Source organism: Zootoca vivipara, chromosome 2 (assembly GCF_963506605.1).
Source record: "Zootoca vivipara chromosome 2, rZooViv1.1, whole genome shotgun sequence".
Lineage (NCBI taxonomy): Eukaryota > Metazoa > Chordata > Lepidosauria > Squamata > Lacertidae > Zootoca > Zootoca vivipara.
Window position 1 is genome coordinate 37,397,161 of NC_083277.1, and position 20,916 is coordinate 37,418,076.

The 20,916-nt window shown below is 43.6% G+C and overlaps 1 protein-coding gene across 3 annotated transcripts in view; it reads right to left on the reverse strand.

Moving 5' to 3' along the window:
* The window catches only part of FGD5 (FYVE, RhoGEF and PH domain containing 5), a 141,972-nt gene that overhangs the window by 55,199 nt on the left and 65,857 nt on the right, over positions 1-20,916 (reverse strand). For all 3 annotated transcript variants that reach the window (XM_035106525.2, XM_035106523.2, XM_035106522.2), the window contains exons 4-5: positions 10,359-10,417; positions 10,219-10,249 (exon numbers count right to left, since the gene is read on the reverse strand). In XM_035106525.2, the coding sequence (XP_034962416.2) occupies positions 10,219-10,249; positions 10,359-10,417 (90 nt within the window). The remainder of the gene's footprint in view (positions 1-10,218; positions 10,250-10,358; positions 10,418-20,916) is intronic.

A 20,916-nucleotide genomic window follows, 5' to 3' on the forward strand; every position in this document is an offset into this window, starting at 1 on the left:
TTTCCATTTCCAATGCATTCCTATGGGAAATCACGTTTCCAATGGCGTTTTTCGACTTACGAATTTTTCGACTTACAAAGGTGCCATCGGAACGGATTAAATTCATAAGTCGAGGCACCACTGTACAGTCATACCCCTGCTTACGTATCCCTCTGAATATGTAAACTTCAGGTTGCGAACAAGGCCAGAAGTGCTCTGCGCGCAGCACGCATGCGCAGAAGCACTCAATTGCGCTGCATGTGTACGCAGAAGGGTGCCTCCAGTTACGGACTTTTCAGGATACGGCCAGGCCTCCAGAACACATCCCATCCATAACCGGAGGTACCACTGTACCAGGAATATGCCTGGTAAGAGACATAGTTGGATTATGGGTGATGGGAATTCCAGCTGATCAAAGGATATCCTGTGACACACCACACAAGAACACAATGTTCTTGCAGCTGGAACTTCCTCTCTTTCCCTCAGTGTCACTGTTTTCATGTGTCATAGCATCTTTATCCTGTATGTAGGTCTACACCAGACATAGGCAAATTCGGCCCTCCAGATGTTTTGGGACTACAACTCCCATCATCCCTGACCACTGGTCCTGTTAGCTAGGGATGATGTGAGTTGTAGTCCCAAAACATCTGAAAGGCCGAGTTTGCCTATGCCTGGTCTACAGAGTTGCTTGTACACTAGCCTTTTTCTCCAGAATTGCTGTCCTCCCTTCCGTTATGTTTTGGAATCCACACACAGCATCACTGTCCTCCCATGTTTTGTTTTGTTACAAAATTCAACTGCAGCAAAGCCCTATTGGGGCTTCTGAGGGGAATTGTTCCTTGGAATTAAAAGTTACCTGTTTGCAGGCTTGAATTGTTTTACTGGTAGCCCAGCCAGCATGAATGACTTGCCACACAGTTTAAAATTAAGGCTGTAATCCTAGCCCTGCCTAATCAGAAGTAAGTCCTAGTGAATTCAGTTGTTGCTGTTGTGCTCAGATCCTTCTTGCAGGTTACCCACAGCCATCTTCTCAGCCCCTGTGAGAACAGGATGCTGGACTTGATGGACCATTGGCCTGATCCAGCAGGTCTCTTCTTATGTCCTTATGTTATGTTCAATGGACAAGGAGTTCCTGTTCACATAAATGCTAACCAAATATTTATTTTAAAACTAGTGTCATTCAGCCCGTTAAGTAAACGGGCGCTAGCTGGGTGGGAACGGAGGGGAAGCCCTGGGACCGTGCAGGCGTCGCCTCCGTCGCCGCCTCCACTGGCGGGGATGTGCGTTGAGGGCCCCAGGCTCCCCCTGGGTGGTTTGCTGTGGCGGCGGGTGGGTGGGCAGTGTGTGTGTGTGTGTGTGTGTGTGTGCGAGAGAGAGAGAAGCGAGTGGGGCTTCTCTGGGAAGGATTGAAGGAAAGAAGGAGGGAAGGAAGGAAGGAAGGAAGGAAGGAAGGAGGGAGCAGGAGGGAGAGAGGAAGGAAAGAGGGGAGAGAAAGAAGAGTAGGAAAGAAGGAAGGGAATAAAGAAGGAAAGAAAAAGAAAAGAGGGAGAGAAGATAGAAAGGGAGAAAGAAGGAACAAAGTAGAGGGAAAGAAAGAATAAGAATGAGGGAGAGGGAGAGGAAGGAAGATGGGAAGGACGGAAGGAATGAAGAAAAGAGGGAGCAGGAGGGAGAGAGGAAGGAAAGAGGGGAGAGAAAGAAGAGTAGGAAAGAAGGAAGGGAATAAAGAAGGAAAGAAAAAGAAAGAGGGAGAGAAGACAGAAAGGGAGAAATAAGGAAGGAAGTAGAGGGAAAGAAAGAATAAGAATGAGGGAGAGGAAGAAAGCTGAAAAGGAAGGAAGGAAGGAAGGAAGGAAGGAAGGAAGGAAGGAAGGAAGGAAGGAAGGAAGGAGAGGGAGCCGGAAGAGAGAGGAAGGAAAGAGGGGAGAGAAAGAAGAGTGCCTTTGAGTACTGGCCTGTGTATGATCCTCAACCCAGTGTTTACTCAGTGGGCCAAACCCTAGTAAGACCCAACAGGTTTACAGTATAATTCTAGCCATGTCTACTAAGAAGTGATTCTTACTGTATTCAGTGGGGTTTGTACCTAGGTAAGGATGAGGGAGAAAGTCAATTCAGTTCCCATTTAAAGGCAAGTCTTTCAAATTCACACTTTGTAAAACAATCATGAGAACCAAAATGTAGCCATCCATTGAAATTCACACTTATCCAAATATTGTAATGCAGGTCTCCAAACAAACAACGTTCACAAAAGTGAATACATGTGGTAAAAGCGTGCATTGAAATGACTATCTTGGTGAAAACAACATACATTAGGAAAAATTATTGGGAAAATGTGTCTATGAGTCAAAACTGTATGCAAAAAAATATGTTTATTAGGAGAAAGTCACGCTGAAATGCTGACGGATTTTCATGAGGATATTTTTAAAGTTGCTAATTGACGCAGGAATATGGAGAGCTGAATTTAAGATTGGATTGGGAAAAGGAGAAACTGAGAGAATCAAAATGGACAGGTCTTTCCATCTCTACTCTCAGGTGAGTGGAGTTAGAATTGCAGCCTTCAACACTGCTTGAATATCATTACACTTTTAAACTTGAGACAGGATATTCCATGTCCAGACACTCTGGATAACTCCTGGTGAGAGTTTGTGTTTTTACAGACTACTGTACACAGAACAAGCAACAATTTTAAATCTTACCAGCCAGAGTGGAGTACCAGGCGGAGGGGAGTGCAGCTGTTTTAACAATCCACCAAAGCAAAGATTCAGCAAAGTTAATAGAAATAGCAGCCAGCATCCTCCCAAAATTGTGAATGAGCCTTTCCCAGTCACACGGTAGGGCAAAACATGCTATGAGAGTGCAAGAGAGTGCTTTAAAAAGAAACTACCATGGCCATATATATCTCATCCAAGGATGTCATTCATACTTCATGCATTTTGGTACCTCTATAGATCGGGTTAGATGGAATGCAAAATCTAACACTCATGGTTTCAGGGAAGAAACTCAAAATTTTATAGCTGCTTTCAAAAACTATGTTGACTTTCCCCAGCAAGCACAAAGTAAAAATGAAGTGTACACAGCGTAGCCATTCAACTGCTAGACCTTTACCACTACTGGTAAATTGCTCCGAAAGCTTGGCACATTATCTCCCTCCATCATTTATACTAGCACTGTATTACTTTGCCACTTTCCATTTCCACTCATGAAGAACTAAACAGATACTCAAAAAATGTACAGGCACTTTTGATCTTTTACTCTCAAATTAATCTGGAGGTTTTGGTATTTTCACCTCAAATCTGGACTGCTACTCAGTCCCATGAAACACACCATACCAATCTGAGAGAACAGATCTAGCTCTGAACTAAAGGGATTGTAGCCAACTAAGATCCACTGAAATGAAAGGACTCAAATTGGTCATGGCCATTAATTTCAACGGGTACACTCTACTCTGAGTAAAACTAATGTTAGATACAACCCACGGTGTCCTGAAAATCTGCCTCCACTTTTTTGGGGGGGAGATCCATTCTATCCCTGAAAAAGTGGAGGTAGATTTTCTGATGGTTTGCGGGGTGGGGTTAGGATAAATTCTGAGAAATGTTTGAGGGTGGGTGTGTTTGGCTAACCCAAGTTAGATAAGGTGGCTGAGGGCTTTTTTTTAAAATCCTCCCTTAAAGAAAGATTTGGGGGGGGGCGGTAGAGACCATTGCAGCTGCTGTGAGAAGCTACATAACCATCCAGGTTATTTCGAAATAGGCTTTCATGTATGGATCTGCTGCTCTTGATTTTAAAACTGACTGCTGCTTTTAGATATTTAATATATACAGTATGTTTGTAATTGCATCATTCTCCTTTAATCTGAAATGTATTTTTCTTTCTTTCTAACAAAAACTACTCCACCTGAAAAAGAGCAAGGTTTATCTAACAGGAGAATTTTCCAAGACATGTGGGCTAGTGTTTGGTGGTTGAGGATTAAGGCTGATGTTCACGAGTCTATGTCAGAGATGCACTAAACATTTTCAAATGTCAGGGTTCACTTTGAAAGCAACGCATTCAACTGAACGAATCCTAGGTGGGAAAAATGCCCACCAAACATTCTCACTGCTTCAATGCTATTTGATATCCTTTTTTTGTCTTTCTGGCTGACCCTGGTGCTTCTCAGCTGCATTTTCAGTCCTCTCACAGTCCTCATTTGCCCACACTTTTGCCTTACTGACTGTGGTGACCCAGAAACTTTGATAATTTTCATCCACGATACCATCGCATTACACAATGTGTTGTGGTGTCACTGAACAGATCAAGTGGGTTATGAAAGCCACCGGTAACAAATGGCAATATGGACACATGGAGCCAAGGGCTGTGATGAAGAAGATTTAAGCAAAAGGAAAATGTTGCTGCAAAGAACATCACCGAAACACAGATGTGATCACAAGTGCTGAATATAGCAGGAAATGGAAGGTGATTGTGAACACTCACAAAAAATGAGCACGAAATGAGGTAAGTAGCGTAGGCTCATTTATCTTCTCTTCTATTTGTCTTTTTTAAAAAAGCAGAAGGAACATTTGCACTGTGTGATACATCTGTTGCTGCCCTTTACCATTTCAGTTTAAAGGTTGACAGTATTGAGAAATCCAAGAATTTCTCGAGATTATATCCCCCTGAGAGTTCACTACACATCATCACACTATAGCAGCCAAAGCTATGCCTCAAATATGTAAAAAAAAATCACTTAACGAAACCAAAGTTTTTCTTTCTCATGGATTTCAAGCAAATGTTACTATATTATTAATTGCGTCAATAGATGTGTGACTATAATTAATTCTCAGACAAATGAATTAATTCCAGCAGCCAGGATGGCTAGCCTTGCAATGATTAATTCTGCAAAACTAAAGCCTAATAGTAATGCTGTAAGCATCCATATAAAAAAATGCTGTTGCCTAAAGTGCTGAAAGCCTGGGAAACCATTAATCACAGGTAAAGTACTTTTGCAGTCTCAATAACTCTGATCAATCACAGTACCCGAAAGGTCTCCAGATTCATCATCTGAAAAACACAGCCCGAGAAAGAAGAGGGAAAAGGTACAAAATATTTTTAGTTCATACAATTCCCTGCTAGATTCAGAACTGAGGAAAGAACTAGAGCCATCCAATTACATTCTAAGTGACTCATGAGGCTCAAACCGGAGTGTGTGCTCCTGGCACTATTTCTGCCATTAAAAAAATGGCAACTGTTATTTCACATCCACAGAGTGCCAGCTATTTTCTAGACACTGTATAGAACATAAATGTGACATGGTCCTGAGACCTAAGCAAGAGAATTTGAATCCCAGCATTTTGTAGCTCTCTCTCTCTCTCATGAATGCTGGAAGTGTCAATTAGTCAATGGCAGCATTCTGATGTAAAAATAAACTATGGCTTGCGACACTAATGAGCTTGGGACTTGTAAACTCCCTCTTCCTTTTCCCTCCACCTGTGCAGCTGCACAATTGAAAAGTGATGTAGCATTAGGTCTGAACCTGAAATGCTGGTTAATCTCAACAAGGGCCAGCCCAGGCTCAGGTGAACCACAAAATGGCACACATACTCCACCAGGGAAGAAGGGGTGAGTGAAGATCTACACCAGGAACAAGGGGTGGGGATTAATATCTACCCTGGGAACAAGGGTGGGAGGAGATCAGCAGCACCTCCTATTTGCCAAGAGGCTGCTGTAGAGGTGGCATTGCGGAGGTGGGGAGCTGCCAAGGAGAAAACAAGAGACCATGCTATCAGTATGGTCAGCTAACCAGAAAGCCTGATGGCTTCCCCGTGTCATATGTACTTGGTGCACTGATTCAGCAACTTGCACTGTCTTAGCAGATTTAAGAGACCACGATGGCACACAGAGTACAAGGCAATCTCTAAGTTGAGCAAGGACCAAGCTACCACAGTCTATGTTGTGCTTTGAGCTAAATTGAGGCATCTCTGAGGTTGCAGAACGAGTGGCCTTGGATGGCAGAGAACAGCAATGCTCTGAAATCTTTTCATTGCCCACCCCTGTTTTTCCAGTTGAAGATGAACTGCAGTAAATTCTAACACAGCAGACACAATTTGCCTACTATCCTTCAACTACTGGGTGGAAATTAGGTCATGGATCATGAACTCAGTACATGCACTCACTCACTCTCACACACACACAAACTTGCGCGCACACCAAAATCAAATGAGGCTAAACACTGGCAAACTGTACAATGCACATTTCAAATACTGTACCAGTAGGCTGTTTGCAAAGTACTTGGCCAAGGGCCAAGAAGGGCTGGCACACATTCTCTCTCTGTGTGTGCGTTTACAAGAGGGACACTAAGCAGTTGAACAGCCATTTTGGCTTCCTGTTCCCTCCGTAAAGACCCATGGAGAGTTTTTTCCCCCCACCTGCTGGTTAGGAAAAAATGAAGAAGCAGAAGAATAAATGAATCAGCCAATTGCAACTGAAAACAGCCTATTGTTCTCAGATGTTATATCCCTCTAAGCTTTTGTCAAGTGCTTTGGGCACTGTAACATTCAATGTATTTTTTTCATTTAGACAGACTTCTCCCATTCATTGGGAGATTTCATTAGCAAAACAAGCACTTGATTAGTCCGACAGGACTTTCAATGCTGTCCAAGAAACCCAAGGCAGAAGAAAGTGTGCTTTGGCTCATTGCTCACTACCCCTCCTAATCATTTCCAGTTAATTATTACTGGCTCAAAATCTCATGATGTTTGCAACACATGTAGCATTGTGTAGCTATATTCATTTTGGTCTTCATGCTCAGCGTCTAACCTATTTCTCTCTTTTTAGCAAACTACTGATGTGAAAGCAAAATGACAAATGGAAGGACTTATGATGGTACTGAAACAAATGTTCTCAACAAAGAACTTTCAACCCAAATTTTGAGCCACAGTGGCGTTGAGTGGTGCAAGGGGGGAATCACCCGGCAAATTTCATGGGTGAGAGGAGTAATCTGTGGAAAGCTGAACCTCCTACCACTTCTGGGGCTTCTCTCCCAGCAAAATTTCTTGAGCTTGCCCTGTTTGAAGTGGTATCTAGTGACAGTGCAAGTTGTCTCTATGATGTTTGCTTTCTAGTGGCATATGTGAGTCAGCACTTGATTCTGCAGTCATCATATGATGAACATGGTATGGATAAACTTTCCACTTAATTTTCTCTTAATTTTGCCCAATCTCCTTTCCCCACAATTTGTTGAACTTCTTACTGAAACACTGTGATCAAAGCTGGATGAAAAGCAGCTACACTTCCAGATTAACATCATGCATTTTATTTTTGAGCCACACCAGGTAATATAAAGTTTGAGCTCACACAATGTTTCCACTCTTTTGGCTGAATAGCAGAGTGAGTATATGGAAATGTCATCATTTTGGCAATCAATCAAACTATTAAGGTCCCTGCTGAAAGGCCAAACTGATTCAGTTCCGCTGAATGGAGTAGGGATCTGCTCTGATTTGCGGGGAGGGGGAGGTGTCAGAGAAAAGATGGTGTTCCTGAGACTTTAAGGAAATAAAAAGAATTTTTCTTTTTCTAAATGAAGGTGTGGTACACTTTTGTTTGCTCTATGGAGATGTAACAGAAGACACAGAGTGTTTTTTTTTAAAAAAAGTTTTTCCCCAGAACGTTGAATTGACAGGAACAATGATAACAAATCAGAAATAAGGGTGTCTAAGAGTGTGCCTAGGGACACAGGTGGCGCTGTGGTCTAAACCACAGAGCCTAGGGCTTGCTGATTGGAAGGTCGGCAGTTTGAATCCCTGCGACGGGGTGAGCTCCCGTTGTTCGGTCCCTGCTCCTGCCAACCTAGCAGTTCGAAAGCACGTCAAAGTGCAAGTAGATAAATAGGTACCGCTTCAAGCGGGAAGGTAAACAGTGTTTTCGTGTGCTGCTCTGGTTCACCAGAAGCGGCTTAGTCATGCTGGCCACATGGCCTGGAAGGTTTGTCTGCGGACAAACGCCGGCTCCCTCGGCCTATAGAGTGAGATGAGCGTGCAAACCCAGAGTCATCTGCAACTGGACCTAACGGTCAGGGGTCCCTTTACCTTTTAAGAGTGTGCCTAATAATGACAAAACTACCTACAGTATATTAAAATAGCTGACAAGAAGAAGAAGGAATCCTAGGGGTGCCAATCCCCGCTCCGTATCTGGCCCTGCTCCTGTGTTCTTAATATGAATAAAATTGGGGTGTATGGGGTGAGGAAAGGGGTAGAACCTCCGGTGGGGGGGGGGGCTTCCTTTCATGCGCCTTCTGGGATAGTTTGTCCACCTTTGGTTCTCACCCTACATTCAATGTTCACCTGTGGCTCATAGAAGCTGTCAGCATGCGACAGCGGCCACACCCCGGGAAACAGCTTTGACTGGCCAACTAAAACAGATAAGGGTAGCCAATGGGTCTCAAACCCTCAGTGAGTTAGGGACATCCCCTTCATGCGAAGACAGGCTTCAGCAGATGGAGCAGACAAGACAACTATTGGGTCCAATGGTCAAAGAAGGCGGTTTCTGCAAGTGCTGTGAAGTGAGGGGCAGGTGGGGCTCATCCACTTGGCAAGGTAGCCCATCTAGCAGAAACAAAACTCTGATCCTAGACCTCTGCTGCCTTGCAGAATATCTTCAGAAGTATACTTTGCCTACACAAATCCAGAGTGGTGTCCCAGTTGGATGGTGCCTTGTACACCTCCTTCTGGCAACTCCTGTAGCCAAGCTGGTGCCAAATCTATTGCTCTGCTTTCCTTTGGACCACTTCAGCGAGGTCGAGATGGGGGTCTTGTGGTCTGAGCAGCCCAGGACCTCCATACACACTGCCCAGGCATGCACCCTGAGGGGGTCACTTCGGTGCTGCTAATGCAGCAGTTTGACTTCACCCCTGGATGCACACTCCATTGTCTCTTGAGACAGGTCAATGCCAACAATGGAAAAAAATAAAAAGCAGGTGAGGCTTTTTTAAAAACCACTTTCTCCTGCATATCAATCACAGGCTCTTAAGCCCAGGACAAAACCTAACAACAATGCTGATTGGAGAAAAGTATCAATGTAAGAAGTACGTGAAAAGGGAGAAAAATGAAACAGTCAGCTGACATCCCCGACAGTGGGAAATGAGTAGCATGCTCTTTTAGCCTATCATCCCCCCCCCTTTCCTTGAGCTATGTGACATCTGGTCAACCCCATATTACACAAGGATTCCTGGAAACTTCGTGAAGGAAGTGAGTGGTGAATATCACCAGCTCAGACTCAAACTTTCCACCCAGAAGGACTTACACCACAACAGGTGGGGACTGTTTTGCACAGAATGGTTGATAAGATAACAGGCTGAGGGAGTCCAGAGCACTACCAGACCACCTAGCCACTAGTTAATAGGTGCTTGTTCCAGACACTGGTACTTTCGGGTGACCTCACAGAGATTCTCCCACTATTTCCCAGAATGCCATCTCCAGTGAGAACTCCATGCCATTTACGTACAGTGCAATTCTAAGCTTGTCTATGCAGAAGGAAGTCCCACCCCCAACTCAACAGGGCTTACAGCCTAGTAAGTGTGATTAGGACTGCAGCAATGGTCAGTTAATTAATTGACTTATTGGTTAACAACGAGCTATCCGACCTTGTAATTATTATTATTTCCACGCAAAATGATTCATACAAGAAATTCCCACTAGTGCAAAAATGAGAAAATGTCTTTTAGATTAAGAGATGATTTACGCTTTTGGCTCCACAACAGACCTGTGAATTGCAAAAGGTCTGAGATCCAAGTGGGAGCCGACTGTATTACTCAACCATACAAAATATTTGTTTGCACAGAGATAGGGGAAGAATTTGCTGGAGCCATCCCATGCTGACGAAAGCAGCTCTAAAGAATTATTCCTTCTTCCCATCCCAAAGTTGTAAGGAAATACTCATACAATACCTCCGAATTTCTTTCTCTTCTGTTCATGAAATGGATTTCAAGAAAAAAGTATGTCCTTTTAGACAAATCATCCTATCAAGCTGTTCGGTCAAAGTTCTATTCCGACTGATGAGGAACTCGAGAGTCTACATGTCTGGCACATACTGAGCAGGATAGCTTTTATCACAAGACAGTTTCCTTTGCAATGGTCCAATGAACATTTCTGCATGACAAGCCACTCCTGACAGCGTTCACCTCAGCCTCTTCAACTGCATTTTCTGTCTCCTAAATTATACCTAAGTAAGAGAGCAATTAGGTTTTGACAATTAAAATGATTTACTTACCATATGTAACAGCCGGAGCATCTCCACATATCTGTGGAAAGAGACAGTTTTATTAATTGTCAACCAGCTACAGCTGAATAAATCAATGTGCAATGCACAGCCCAGCTTACTGCAAACCAAATTTTAGCTGGTGGACTTACTCTTTCTCTGAAGACACAAGCTCCTGGGCAATGAGGTGGGCTCTGGATTGTCCTTCTTTCTGTACAAAACAAAATAAACAAAGGTCAAAAATTCTCCATAACAGAGAATGTAAAATAACAGAGAATCCTCTCAGTCTAAACACTATTTGGACCTGGTGGTCTGAGAGCATGAAAGTACTGTGGAGGCGAATCTTAAACTTCAATACACACCTGCAAACCGACACAACATATACATCCCATCATAGTATCTGTCAGGTAGAGGAATGTACAAGATCTTTCAACCATTTAATATGAAATGGTTGGTTAATCTTTTCCATATGGGGCAAGCAGGCACAACTGATAGGCCACATCCTAGCATCTGTTAAGAGAATGTAAAATATATTTCATCCATTTAATGCAAAATGTTGATTAGGTGCTCATCTTTTCCCATATGTGAGACACACATCCAAGGAGATGACATACAGGAGAATGACTGCAGGAAATATAAAGTATGGTATATAAATTATGCTTCACGCTTCTGGTTTGCTTTTTCAATGAATGTTATTTTCTAAAGATCACATGGAGTTGGTTCTCCGTATGATAATTACTGCAAAGGTGACATTTGAGAGCTATTGGGAAACTCAAAATAATCTATTAAAACAGCATGGTTAATTTAGCTACAGATTATTATCCTATACGTGAGGAACAAAGAAGGAAGGCAGAAATGGATAATTTCAGAAAGAACAGGAGCCCCTTCTTAGACAAAAATTGTTCCAAGTTCTAGCTATTTCTTAATTTACTATATAACAAAACAAAATAAGTTTATGACGTTTATTGTAACATATACAGAGGGTCAGCTCCGGAAAAGATGGGTAAAGTTATTGCCACCACATTCCTTGCTTTTGTGAGACATAGCATGCCCCTAGAATCTCTAGGGTAGGGTTTCCCAAACTTGGATCTCCAGCAGTTTTTGGATTACAATTCCCATCATCCCTGACCACTGGTCCTGCTACCTAGGGATGATGGGAGTTGTAGTCCAACAACAGCTGGAGACCCAAGTTTGGGAAACCCTGTTCTTAGGCCTAAACAGATGCCAATGCCACCAAACATCAAGGAAACACACACTAAAAAGGAAATAAACAGACTCCAGTGATATCACAGAATGCTACAGTGGCATAAGCTTTCTTGAAAGAGTGATGGACATTATATAAATAATGCACACATCCACTTGGGTACAGAGGAAGTTGCTAAACAGCAGCGCGAGAAAGCACCCTGGCCACTCGGCACGTCCTCTACTGATGGGCTTGGCTCATATCTGCCAAGAAGCGGAGCATATTTCACTACTGACCAACACCCCCCCTCTTCTTGTATACAGTTTGTCACCATCAGGCATTCTATTAGTGATTAATTTGTCTTGAGCCAAAAGCCAAAACACTGGTACCCCTGGTGTCACATGGCCTGTCTAGGGCGAGTTCTGAGACAGTGTCTCTAGGCGTTGCCCCGTCTTGTGTTGTTTAATTGCTGTTTGTTTAACCAGGAAATGAACTCTGAGATTGACGACAGTGTCCGGAGACAGACTTCTGGGAACAGGGAGATGTAGGGAGCTCAGGTCCTTCAACTATCAGGTTCCTAACACTGAACCCAAGTGGAGGTGAAAATGCGAAGATCTGCCATTTCATTTTAGAGAACTTTGCCAGCTGCTTGCTTTCTAGCCTAACAGCAAATGCGTTGATTGTACGCTTCCTTCGTGTTTCCCAGTAGCTGCAGAGACTCCAGCCCCTGCTGTTAACTTTGGCGAGGGAAGCGATGGATTTGACACAAAGTTCTGGCTTCTTGCCTAGTCAAGCCCTGTTGCTTTTAATAGCCTTATCTTTCTCAAGATCTAAGGGCCTTTCCAGATTCCCCCTCCCTCCAAATACTTTTACCTTTAGCATGGGTATTTGCAACGGCAGTGCCATTAATCCAATAAGGGGTGAGGAGATAAGTCCACAGAGAAGGATAATAGCACTGGTGGTGGTGATATAATATCAGAGGAGATATGGATTTTAGCATTGGGGAGGTGACACACCCAGACTTCCAGGGGGCAGGGGCGTAGCAATGGGGGGGCGATGGGGCGGTCCGCCCCGGGTTCCACTCTGGGGGGGGGGATCCCACTTGGCACCCCCACCCCTGCAACTCCCAAGCCGAGCCTCCAGCCTCCCGGTAAAAAGTCCGCTTGGCGCACCGCATGCCTCCAGCTCCAGGTAGAAAGCCCGCTCGGCGCAGTGCGTCCGCCACACCGAGCGGGCTTTTTACCTGGAGCTTGGTGCTGGAGGCGCACAGCGGGTGCATAGCAATTTGTCGCCCCGGGTGTCACAGCGGCTCGCTACACCACTGCCAGGGGGTGGGAATAGTTTAAAAGGATCAAGAGCAAAATGTGGGACATTGGGAGGTGGTGGCATGTGCTATCCATTCCAGGTTTTGTTTGTTTTGTTTTGTTTTGCAAAAAGTCAAAATCCTACTGACCCCTCATCGGTAGTTATGATGAAAGAGGGAGGTTGAAGACAGAGAGAGAGAGCTTCCCCCTCTGGAATTTGCCGCTAAAACGGTTGGTTATTATTGGTTCAAGGTGGAGCCAGTTCAGAAGAGGTGGGTAGTCTTTGTCATGTTAGCCACCTTCTTTGAAAGGATTTCAGGAGAAAGAGAGTGCTCAGCCTTTCTAAAATAAAATGTTCTTTAAAAAGGTTTACGTTTCAGTAAATGGCATAGCCATGCATGCACGAGATACCTTTGCAAAGTCAAAACTGCACTGAACAACCACCCAAAAAACCAGTTGGTTCACAGAGAAATGTAACTTGCAACTAGAAATTTATACTCTCTTAGCCCAAGTCCTATGTACATTTAGTTAGAACCAGAAGGGTTTGAGTATAAAACAGGCTTAAGTGTGCCTAAATCTCTTCATATGAACTAATGTCACATGAGAGAAGCATGTGGTGGAAATTACATGCCCGTGTCAGCCAGCACAATGTCCCTCTCAAGGCTGTTTTTTCCTTCCCTTTGTCTTCATATGCTCAGATGATACCCCAAGCAGATAAGACAGGAAAAGGCACAGACAGCATGGCTAAAACAGAGACTTGCCCCTATATATGAAATGTATGTGTCTTATTGATATTGTGCCACTGCCTGCCAAAGGGATGAATAACAGGATAAATATCAAGGAAATGCAGGCTAGGGTCTGATGTGAAGCATTACAGGAGCAAATGTGTTTCAGGAGGCCATTAATGCTTTGCAAGCAGCTCTTCATTCATTCATTCATTCATTCATGAGGTGTTTATCCTTTCTAGTACAAGCACTTTTATGGATAGCATCCGTTTATCATTCTTGGGACAGGAGAGCCTTAGCTCACTACCGTGTTTCTCCGAAAATAAGCCATACCCCGAAAATAAGCCATACCCCGAAAATAAGCCATAGTGATAGGCAGTTTAACCTTGTAGGTTAAACCGTACCATACTTAATAATAAAAAGACATCCCCTGAAAATAAGCCACCATGGTTTTTTTTTTGAGGAAAAATAAATATAAGACGGTGTCTTATTTTTGGAGAAACACGGTAGTGACACAGCTTCCTGTTTTCCTATTCTAGCCTCTTCCAGGTAGCCATGTCTGAGGCAGCTACTATTTTCAGCTGCTTACTGAATTGTTAAGAACCTGGAAATCTACATTAGGTCAGGCTAACTGTGCCCACCGGCTCTGATGGGCAGCATTCTTCCAGGGTTACCGGCAAAGCTCTTTCCCACCACCAAGGATCAAACCTTCAGCATGCAAAGCAAGTGCTCTGCCTCTGAGAGTTACTGTCACTTGCCTAAAGATGATGTACATGCCAGGGAAGCGGCTTGCAATTCTGAAACAGTGCAATGCTTTAAACCAGCCTGTTCCAGTTGCCTTTTTGGTTTAATAGACCTGACATATCATGGTGGGAAATAAGAAGGTTAAAGGATGGAACATGTTAGCGTTCTTTGGGAATCTAAAAGCCTTACAGAAAGAAGTAATGGAGAAGTAAACAGTTCAGTCCTGCAATCAAATATATGACCTGGATTTAGCCAAGTTATAGCAGGATTTTTTTGGGGGGAGAGAGAGAGAGAGAGAGAGAGAGAGAGAGAGAGAGAGAGAGAGAGAGAGAGAGAGAGATCCCAAACCTGTAACTTTATATTGGGCAGCAGGGCAGGGAAACCCTCCACTTCTCAAGGAGTTAAAGCAAAGACTGAGCAAATTTCTGGAAGAAAAATACGCTTGGGTGTAGTTTTTTTGCCACTGAATCCAAAAGAGATGATGAGAATGCTAGATTTCAAGGCAAAGGTAACCCTGCCACTACCATTGGCCTCAATGCCTCAATGCGGAAGAGTATAGCACTTTGATTTGGTGGTCACTGGACAAATATAATTATTAGAGGCCTGTCGTTTAAATAATAATAATAATAATAATAATAATAATAATAATAATAATAATAATAATAATATATTATGTATACCCTGCCCATCTGGCTGGGTTCCCCCAGCCACTCTGGTCAGCTTCCAACAAAATATTAAAATACAGAAATCCATCAAACATTAAAAGCTTCCCTAAACAGGGCTGCCTTGAGATGCCTTCTAAAGGTCTGGTAATTGTTGTTCTCTTTGACCTCTGGTGGGAGGGCATTCCACAGGGTGGGTGCCACTACCGAAAAGGCCCTCTGCCTGGTTCCCTGTATATAAAGACATGCAACCACCCTACTCCACATATAGTAAATTTACTATTCATCTGGGTTTGGAGTCAAAATTGGCAGATGACAAATCTCCAGAAGTTTCTTGTTTTATTGTAATGGGCGAGGGCATATAATGCTGGTGAGCCAATATCTGCAGTACTTCCACTGACCTTTGTACCTACTCTAACACTGCTTTGAAGGCAGTGATGGCATTATTTCTGTGGTGCCATTACCCCAAGCCTGCTATCAATTGGTGGCACCATTTAGGCTATGAAACAAGTAGTATTCAGAGGGAAGAATTCAACATGGAGCTATGGTAATTGTTCTGCCAGTGCAAGCCCTGTTGTGCTGGTGGGAGTCCTTGCATGGGCTTCATCTAGCGAGACTAGTTCGTTCAATCCCACTCGGAGAATTAGTTCACTATAGCAATACAGGATGGCAAAAAAAAAGATCAGGACAATAGTGCTGAATCACAGAAGGGTCAGGTGAACCTAAAACCTATGTGCCTCAAAGTTAAAAATTAAAAAATGCAAACTGGAAAATTATGTCTTCTGCTCCCATTCTTGGAGGGAGGTATATCACACCATCTCCTGGGGAATCTGTTTAATTATAAACATCCTCTTTGTGGGGCGGAGTTGGGGGAAAGAAGCCTTCTAAATCTGTCTCTTCCTTAAAGGGACGCAAAACAGTCACTCCCCAAATACATGGCTTATGCGCGAGGTTTTTATTTTTTTGGATTTTTTAAAGTATGTGCGCTTGCTTCATTATACGAAGGTTAAAGGTTTGCAAAACAGAATGATTAATGGAGCCTGGAAACCAATCCCACCCAGTAGAAAGATAAGAAACGGCAAAGACAATTTGACGTGCTGCAACAGTGAGGCTGTTGCTGCTTGGCTCTCTGCAAAATCTCTGTGGCCTAGCCTGCCTCTGTTTCCTCTATTTGCAGACAGATCTGTTCTGCATGCTGCAATTGTTCACCATCCTGTCCCTTGCTCTGTGTTGTTGCCATACATTTCTGGCAACTCACTAGGGCAGGGTGGGGGGGTGATGGTGTCTCATTCCCACTGATGACCACGTATCAAAGATGTGAAATTCTGAAGACCCCTCTATGCCTGTTAAACCATTGTTGCACCCAGGTATATTAGGGTTCGTCACATTGAAAAACTTTTCCAAATTTGAAGCCAACACAGCAGATAAGATGTTGATTGCCTTTCCCTGTAGAGAGGCAGGAGCAGTTGCGAAAGGGAGCCTGTTCTTGCATTTTCAGGACTTTATTAAGAAGCCCTACAGCAGCATTTTCGAAGCTTTCCTTAGGAGATGGGCTAAGAGTGGTTTAAAAGAACGGCAAGAGAATTGCCACTTGGCAAGTTTTAAATTAGCCTCGCTGGATTTATTTTTATTTCTTTTGCCTCTAAACCCATTAAACAGTTTGGCCTCAGCGCTAGGAGGACAGCAATTGCAGATCAACATGCATTTAAATTAATTAGTATAGGTAAATGAGCATGCAGATAATAAGGGCCAGTATCTATTTCCCCCACCCCCCAGCAGAGAAAAGTAGAAATGATATGATTTGAGGTAAAAGGGGTAGCACATGGATTAAAATGTACAGGACACGAGGGGACAGCAGGCCTTGCATCTGCTGGCCCTGGCCCTGCTGCTACCAAGACGTCTACATAATCAGGATTCTCAGTAATAGTGGGAACCTACATGCAGACCTTTGCCCAGGGCCGGCCCACGCATGAGGTGAGGTACGGCAGTCGCCTCAGGTGGCAGATCTGGCCTCAGAGAGTGCATTGATTCCTGCAGCAGCGGCAGCTTCCTCTGTTGCCACCTGCTGTGGACTCTCTGGCCTCCTTTTGTTCCCCCGCCCGCCTTCAGCAAAGTGGGGTGTGTGTGTGTGTGGAAGAGGCAATGGGAGCTGTGGTGAGGGATGTGGAGGAAGAAGAAGAGGAGAAGGTATGCACCTCCCAAATAAGTCTGATTAACTGGCAGATCATAAAGGTACAGGTAGATTGCATCTTACATTGAGTTCGCGTACGCAATTGCAGCTTCATGTGGATCTCTGAAAATTTAGAAATAAATAAAACAGGGCAGGAGAGCAGGAACCCCCCCCCGCCCTGGGAAGGGCCACCTGAGATCTCAGGGGAGCCATCGGGGAAGCCCTCACACAACCTTTCCAGAGATGGGAAGAGGGTCTCTGCCTCGTGAAGGAGGGCGGACGGCAAGGTGCGCTCAGCACCAATTTCGGACAGGTAGAAATGGTTGCATGGGGCCCTTCCTGGGTTTTATGTGCTTTTACTTATACACGTGACAGCCAGGAACGTAACCCCCGAGTAAGATGAGGTCTACCTATACAGGCAGTACTGGTTTCTGTATAAGCTAAACAAGCCATAGCTTAGGGCCCCACTCTCTTGGGGGCACCCAAAAAAATTAAAGGAAGCAAACCCTGGATGTACATTTCCAAAAAATAAAATCAAAATCAAATAAACTTTGATAAAATACATATTTTGTTATGTGCAAATGGCTTTAGATACCTATTAGGTCCATAAATGACCATATATTCAACACAAAAAAACAGTGACAATTTGTCATTGACAAAGGACAGCTGGACATATAAAGGGCCCCATTACCTTCAGTAGCTTAGGGCCTCATCAAACCTAAATCCGACCTTGTATACAGGTGCTGATCTGAATTTAGGCTTCCCACAGTCTTTTGTTCAAGCAGAGCAGCCTTTGCTGAAGGCCTTGAATTAACAAAGCTCCATGTTTGGGAAGTATGTTTATGGGGCTTGTAGATTATATGAGTAAAATTGAAATGGAATGTGCAAGTCAGATACAGCTCTCCAACGCCTAGGGGTCCCTGAGGGTGAGAAACTGCTTGTGCTTGTAGGTGATAGTTACCCCACTGAAACCATTTGTTTGTCTACAATATACTCAAACGGGGATAGAGAGAGACACAGGCAAGGATCTTAATGCTTCCCCCTCCTTTTTTTTTACTCTTAACATAAATGGGTCTTCCCCTTGGAGAAGAATCAAGCTGAGTAGACATACAAGGGAAAACATGTGCTGCTTCTAGCTCCACATTTCACATTAACTTTTTGCATTGAAACCCTAGGCAGCAGTTAAGTATAATGAATGTGACTTTTTTTATTTCTCCTGCATTGAGAGTAAATGGCAGGCAGGACCATCCTACAGCTGCAAACGACTTTCTATAAATCCAAAATCACGCTTAATTGCTTCTATTATGACCTTTAAACATCTGTATCTTGAGTTTTGTCTTTATAAACATTAGCATTACTGCTGAGATCACGTTAATCCACTTTAATCTTTACTGTGAAATCGCTTTACTTTCCATATATAATTTTCAGCTGCTCGTACAAATGTATGCATCTATTTTCTCCTAGATACAATGGAGCGGAGCAGCCATGCCGGTTTACGTCTTCCCTGTTCGCTGAGGATAAGAAAATGTCACTTGTTGGACCAAACTAAGCTCAGGTGTTTGCTTCTTGGTTGGGGGTGATTTGTGCCATTGACTGCATGCAAGGAGTAGATATAGCTTGCCCCTGGTTACTATTGTCCATGTGCTTGGCACCTGAAATGACGAGGCAGCCCTCCTGCAAAGGGCTCTCCTTATCTCAGGCTGAAATGGTAATTTAATGAGGATTTCAAGGAAAGGAGGTGTTTTTTTGCCCCAATCTGATGCTTGCTTCCAGCAAGCTTTTTCTTAAACAAGCTCGAAAAAGGCAAGGTCACCTTTGCTCAGAGCAATGGAATAAATATATAAAAGAATGGCCTCAATATGCCTCTTAGGTAGTTTTTAGCTGGGTAAAACTGAGCTATAGGGGTCTATGTGAAGGGACCCCCTTCTTCTCCAAGGAGTAGCACAGCAATAAAATAAATAAAAGACAGCATCCTATTGGGAATTTGCTAGTCCAGCACCAGCTGCCAGGGATTTCCTCCCTCTCCCCAAATGGATCCAACCTTGATCAGAAGATCCAGTTTTAAACATAAAAAACCTCCCCTAGAATACAATGTGACTCTGGGGGTATAATACATATTATATAAGACAAAACTACATATTATGATGGGGGGGGGGAGATGCTCTGGGTGTCCCAGAATATTCATTCTTTTAAAAAAACAAAAATGTTCTGCACCAATTTGCCAGGTTGATTGGAGTGATGGGGCTGCTCCCTACAATCTGCTGTTTTAGACCACTCAGCCGCCCTACAGCTGAGGGGGAGGTAGCAGGTGGACTGTTTGGGGCAGTGCGGGGCCTGTGGGCACCCAAGCCACCACCTCACTCCCAGGAGAGATGTGTGGCTTGGGTGCGCTGCAGCCCCCATGCTAAGTGCTGCCTGGCATTTTGTCACCCCCTTCAGTGGTGACAGACGGGGCGGACCACCCCCACCGTTCCCCCTTCCTCCACCCCTGCTAAGAATGTGGGTTTTTCTTTGTTTTTTTTAAAGTGTGGTCAAGAGCCAAATTATGTCCCCAAATTTGCAGAGAGGTCATGCCTAGGGTGGCATAGTCAGAAGTGGCTGTGACTTTGGAACAGTGTAGTGAATCTATGAAAAAACAAAGGCATCATTCAGCCAAATTTAAGGGATGGTGCTTAAGTCTCTTCCATTCAGTGAGATGAAATTGAGTACGTTTCACCTGATTGTGCCTTTGGCTGCTTTTAATATATATGCTTAGTTGTTTTTATTTTTAACTGAGCCCCATCCCAACCAGTGTAAAATTACATACATAAGGGAATCCAAACTCACAAAACTGAAGAGCAAGAATCTCTTGTATAGCAGTTCCTTCCCACCCCTCAGTTGAAGCACTGTTAATTTTTTTTAAAAAAGTACACTTTCTGGATAAAACCATAGATCTTATCTGCTAGGTGATCTCATGCCTTTATTCAGACCGATTTTCCCTTGAGAGATGGAAACCATAGACTAACAAGCAAAACATTAAAAAAGAAAACCAAAAACTTACTCTTGCTTCCAGACCAGCCCAAATACTGTTTTCACAAGATTAGCTCACTTCCAAATCCTTGGTACTATTTTTGGCATCCGAACCTACTGAAGTCTGCCAATTCTCCCTAAGTGACAGTGCACTGAAATTTGCTCTTGTTTTACAACTACTTCATCTTGCGCTAAGGATTTCCCTACAAGAGAGAGACAGTACTTTTGCTGGGGATTTATCGATTATTTTCTTGCACTTCATCTCTCAAACATGGCTTTTTGATAAAATGGCTAATATTAAATAATAAATAAATACTTTATTGTCACTGTACCACTTGTTTACAGTGAGATTAAACGAGCCCCACATCCGCCCCCCTCTCCCCCGGCAATCTCTTAGTCCTTGAAGTTCCACTTAGTTCAATGGAACCTTTTCTGAGCTAAGTATATATGGGACGGAAGCCTAAAATTCTCTCAGAGGGCTGAGAGTTTTTTTTGTATGAAAGCCTCAGAAAGCCGTAATACATTACCAACTACGGTATGACAAGCGCTACGTTATGGTATCGGAGATATGCCCTCCTTCTTGTTCAATCCTGTCAGGAGTGTCTCCGAAAGCATTCGTCTTGGGAATTTAGAGAATGCTAAATTTTACCAGTAATTCTTAAGAACTGAAAGGTCTAGGAGGAAGTGTCAGAAAATTTCTGGCGGTGGTGGTTGTTAAAATTTGTATACCGCCCTTCATCTACAGATCTCGGGGCAGAATTATCACACCGACCAGTATTTTCCAATCTATGTCCATAACTTGTCTGAAATCTTAGGGGATGCTGTCTCCATACAGACACATAAATACTGGGCTAGCGAATTACAGTGTCTGGGCATGCTTCCTCCTCCAGCAGTGACTGACACTGCAAGAGTC